Source organism: Sipha flava, unplaced genomic scaffold, assembly GCF_003268045.1.
Source record: "Sipha flava isolate LNK unplaced genomic scaffold, YSA_version1 19122_pilon_pilon, whole genome shotgun sequence".
Lineage (NCBI taxonomy): Eukaryota > Metazoa > Arthropoda > Insecta > Hemiptera > Aphididae > Sipha > Sipha flava.
This window is the reverse complement of record NW_020272610.1, coordinates 12,648-17,999: the sequence shown is the minus strand read 5'-3', so window position 1 is coordinate 17,999 and position 5,352 is coordinate 12,648. Positions and strand designations below refer to the sequence as shown.

The 5,352-nt window shown below is 30.7% G+C and overlaps 1 protein-coding gene across 1 annotated transcript; it reads right to left on the bottom strand.

Annotated features, from left to right (window-relative positions):
* Positions 1-452: 452 nt before the first annotated feature.
* On the bottom strand, positions 453-1,070 carry LOC112681432. The gene has a single exon (XM_025551686.1). The coding sequence runs from the start codon at positions 1,068-1,070 to the stop codon at positions 453-455; it is 618 nt and encodes a 205-aa protein (XP_025407471.1).
* Positions 1,071-5,352: the final 4,282 nt, after the last annotated feature.

Genomic DNA, 5,352 nt, shown 5'->3' with positions numbered 1-5,352 from the left:
TAAAACGGCCACGAAGACGGCAGAAAGCAGACAAGCGCCGCCGTCGTTCTCGACGGTCGTCACACCGTCCGCGAACGCTTCGGGGCTCATCGCCGACTCCGAAAACTGGTTCGATTATCTATCGGGCGTCCCGATTGATAATCGAACGAATGGTGACACCAAGGCAAAGGGGTGTAACGGGTGAGATCACGATATTCGTGTGACACGACCGTGTCAACTCTCCCCCCCCCAAGCTGGTAGACACCTTTTGCCAGGAGTCTTGTGGTGCCGTCGGGTGCCCCGGGCACCTACGGTGGCGATGGGGAACTGGCGATTACCGCCCAGTTTCCCGCTTGTTGGGAACTACTCCCGGTACAGGGCCTCAATGTCGGCAAGTATATCATCATCCCCGACCTCCATAGGTTCGTGTGGCACGAGCGTTGGGAGGTGGCTCAGACGAGCATCCTTGCTGGTTATCGGGGCCCTGTCCCGGGCAATCGTGCCCACCGGATTTTCAGGCTGCTGCTGCTGCTACCAGTACCATCCCGTGCCCACAAATCACTGAGATTTTGATGAGATGACTTCATCACTCCTGTCATGTATAAAAGTCCAAATACAGCTTTTATTTCTTCAATATTTGTATCTAAAGCAGCTCTTGGTCTATTATAATTTGGTCGAATTCGTGAAATATTTATATTCGTACACTTTACTATTTCCATAATGACAGTATCTGGAAAAAATAAGCTCCAGGACTCATAAGGAGTTTTTACTTGTTTCGCGTAACCAATTGGTCCAGGGCGTATATTCAGTATGTTATGGGCACGAGTACGTACATTACGAGGCGGTGGATGCATATACCAAATAGATTTATCTTTTCTAACATAAGTCGGTAGATCGATATTTTCTACAGTAATTTCATGTCTACTTACATTTGTAATAGATTCATCGGCACTGTCGTTAGACTGAGTAGTATCAGTGTCGTGTTCACTTTCAAGTACATAGTCAATATCGGATACGTCTGAGTCGTTTTCGTTATAATCGTCTATTTCGTCTAAAAACATACGAATACGATCGTCGTCCCATGAACTCATTGCATACAATAATAAAATGAATAAAATAAAATATGAAGTACCTGTATAAAATTATTTATTTATTCACTTCTGATCTACATTCAAACACTTAGCGGCTAAAATTGTACACGGTACTGAACAGTCAAATGTCAATATAATCTGGGAAAGCGTAAATGTGTGGTGGCTGATAATACCTATTACTCACTATAATACAGATAGTATAATATATCTAGAGGTTTAACCACATTGCTTATAAATAGACAAGTTATAACTGTGTAAAAAATATGTTGACGTCAAAATTAAATATACTATAAATAAATAAAAATAATTATATAATCAAGAAAACAATGTTGAAATCATATGAACGAAAATAATGGCATCGGATTTTGACCGTAATTTTATCAATAAACGGTATAAGTTCATGTTAACAATATAAACTTACATTAAACCACAAAACAACTACTCTATATGGGTCGAAGAAAAGGTACTGAGTAGAAAAAAGACGAATATGGTTCCAATTATAAATTATTTAAGAAATTAAAAAACTGTCGGTCAAAAAGACCGAAGCCACTGATGCCGGGTTAAAAGAAAGAATAGGAACTAAGAGTCAATTAGATATTGAACATAAAAAATTAACTTTTGAAAGAAAACCTAGAGAAATAATGACAGACTTAAAAGAAGTAATTACTAAAACAAATTTCTCGTTAGAAGAAGCAATAAAAATTATACCAAAATGTAATACAGAGGAGCAGGGGCGTATTTAGAAATGTCTTATGGGGGGGGGGCACAAACAAAAAGTTCAAATTAGCGTACATGGATGTAGAGTTATAAAATATCTCATATTTTTCATCACTCATAACAAAATAATATAAATACACGTGTTTGATATAAACATAAAATTTTATTAAAAAAATGTATAATTAAAAATTAAAAAGCAATATTATTTAAAGTAATTTGTGTAGTTAAAATAACTGAAGGAGTCTAGGGTGTTTGTTAGCATATATATCAACTACTTCTTCTGGGTTTAGAATTATTTCTGGATGTATATTAAGCAATGCTAATCCATTCAATCGATTTTCTCCCATAGTTGATCTTAAGTAGGTTTTGATTCTCTTAAGGGAAGAAAATGACCTTTCGGATGTGCATGTCGTCACAGGAATAGTTGCAAATATTAATAAAAGTCTTTTGATGTTTGGATAAAAATATTGTTTCCAATGCAGTAGATGGAAGCTCATCTTCTGGTTTTTCTTTCCATATTATATGCCAGGTTTTCAATTCTCCTTCTAATTCATCGAAAGTACCTGGTAAATCAGTTGTAAACAATAATGCTGCATCTAACATTTTTGAAACTTCAATAGTGTTACAATACTTAGGTATGAAGCCTTTTAAGTTTAAAATATTAGTATTTTTTGTTTCAAATCTGTATTTAATTTCACTTAACAATGAATCTAAGTATGGATAATAAACAGAAATTCTATAATAACTCTCGGGTGTGTTTGATTCTGAAGAAATATTTAAGTGGTTACGTTGTTTATTTGCTATTCTTGATATATTAACTTCAATGTTAAATTTATTAGCCATATCTTCAGATTTTTTAAAAATATCTTTAAAGTCATTTTCATTATGTTGATTTGTCAAAACAGTTAAAGCAGATAGTATTAAAGATTGTGCCTCAGATATATCAAAATTTGGAGACTGGAGTTTTCTTGATAATGGTAGTGTACAACTCATGGTATTTATTATAATTTGTAATGTCAATAAAAAATCAAATCTTAATATTGAGTTATATAATCCATTAACTTTTGTCAAAATTTGTCCGTCAAAATTTTCAATCATATATTCCAAAAATGATACAATAGCAGGAAGCATTTGGTTAAAACGTATAAAAGCTTCATGATGTTCAACCCATCTAGTTGTACATAGCTTAAATAATATATCTGAATTAACATTTGGACAGTGTTTTATATTTTCATTTTTAAAAATTTCAATTCTTTTTGGAGAATCCATTATAAAGTTAGTAACTTCTTCGACAATTCCAATTGTATTTCGTATTGGTTGTACTGAACAAGCCTTAACTAAAACTAAATTTAAGCAGTGGCATAGCAGTGTACATATGTAGCTGAGGTTGGTGTTTTAAAATATAAGCTTGAGTGCCTTTAAATTTGCTAGACATGTTGGCAGCCCTATCATAGCCCTATCCTCTTAAATTCATCAGACTTAATCCTATCTGTTCTATTAATTCAGTAATAGTTTTTCCTAATGCTTCTCCATTTAAATCAATTACTTCAAGAAATTTAACAAAATCCTCGCGAATTGTTTTCGAGTCAGAATCTACATATCTAATACTGATCGACAACTGTTCTACATGGCTAGTATCAGTAGTTTTGTCAGCTAAAATTGAAAAATATGTTGCTTTTTTTACTTTTTCTACTATTTTTTTAATGACAATATCTCCACAACATTGTATAATATCGTTTTGAGTTACAGCACTAATAAATGTAGCATTTTTATTAGAATTTTGCAAATGCTCATTTAAATCTGAATCACCAGATTCAATGCGAAAACGTAATAAAGCCCGAAAATTACTATCGTTTTCAATAAAATCTGAATTTTGATAAAAAATATTTCCTGTTTCATGTCTATGTCCACGTAGTGATATATTTTGTTTTCCGCAAAAGAAAATAGTTTTTACGATTGGTAAGATTTTTTTCCTGTTTATCGCTATTTGTTTTTTTAAATTCGAATCTAACTGAACATCTACACTTACATATTTTCCTTCATAACTTGCACAGAAATGTTCTGATTTTACTATGGATAATGCATGGTAATTTAAGGTTGAATGTTTTTTAAAATCAGCAATAGCATTTTTATATTTTGATAAAGGTTGTAGTGTAAGAACCCCGAGTTTTTGATCACCTATTCCGCCAAAATCTCTACCAAACAAAACACATATACGACAATATGCCCCACAGTCTTTGGCACTATAGCTGAGCCATGGAAATTTGTTCAACTAATCTCTTTGGAATTTTCTATTTTTATTTCCCTGGGCAACTACTGGAAAGTTAAAGTTTTCTGATGGAATCCAAGGTTTTTTTATTAAATTATATCTATTTTCATTAGATAGTGTAGAATTGTTTATAAAATATCCAATATCTAGAGGATCAAAATTGCTATTATTGACTGAATGTTGATCTTGTGAATCTAATTTAATATACAAATAATTTTAATTTAATTAAATGTTTAAACTTAAATATACTTCCATAAATACCAACATTCAACACAGTAGTTAGTAACTATAGTCAAGCAGACAGTAAGACAGCAGTAAGCAGTAAGCATTATACAAACAATAAATACAATTTTAATTTCTAATAATAAAAAATTAAAAAAATTTACTTACTTAATGGATGATTGATTTTCAGTTTTCAAATTAAGATGTTTTTAAGTATAAAAAATAAAGACATAAGTTCTATAAAATATGGTATTTATTTATGAAAATATACTGTAGGTACCATACTAGAAATATTTTACAAAAATAATAATCTCAGAATATTTAAAAAAAAAAAAAAAAATAATAATATACATATCTAGGATCTAGGATACATCCTAATCATGAGACTTATAAAAACATATGGTAAAAAAATTACAAAAGCAATTACAAATATTGATCTCACTAAATAAAATGGACATTTAAAAATTCACATACATAACATAACACAAAATAAACCAAATAAATAAATAAAATACATACATTCTTCAACATTTGATTTTTGGATATCACCAGTTTCTGTTTGAAGAACATTTGTATTTATAATACTTGGATCAATTGGTTCTAAAAAAAATAAATAATAATTAATATTTTATTAATATAAGTATCATCATGTGAATAAATTATTATGCTATGTAGTCTGTAATTACTTACTAGTATTAGACTTAAATTTTTTTGAAAAAAATTCTGTTATTTTTTGTTTTCCCCTTTTATTCGAGGGCATCGGCGTAGAACTCATTGAAAGAAATTATTAAAAGTATAACAAATAAAGTAAAAAATACACAAAATTACACAAAATAATTTAAAAAATTTTTGTATTACAAGTGGCAGTTATTGCATGTTTATTATATCTTGGTTGCTATCACTATTCATTATCTTATTACGATAATACAACAATGAACAACGTTTCGTAACGTTCCGTACATGAAACGAAAACACTATAAACTGATAACGCTACAACACTGTTTTATCGATTATAAGTTATAACAAAAATATTATAAATTAGTGATAATGTCATCATGATATAACAGTATAACA

Bases quoted from the DNA above. Each gene is read 5' to 3' on its own strand.
- LOC112681432 (XM_025551686.1), bottom strand. From the start codon at position 1,070: ATGAGTTCATGGGACGACGATCGTATTCGTATGTTTTTAGACGAAATA.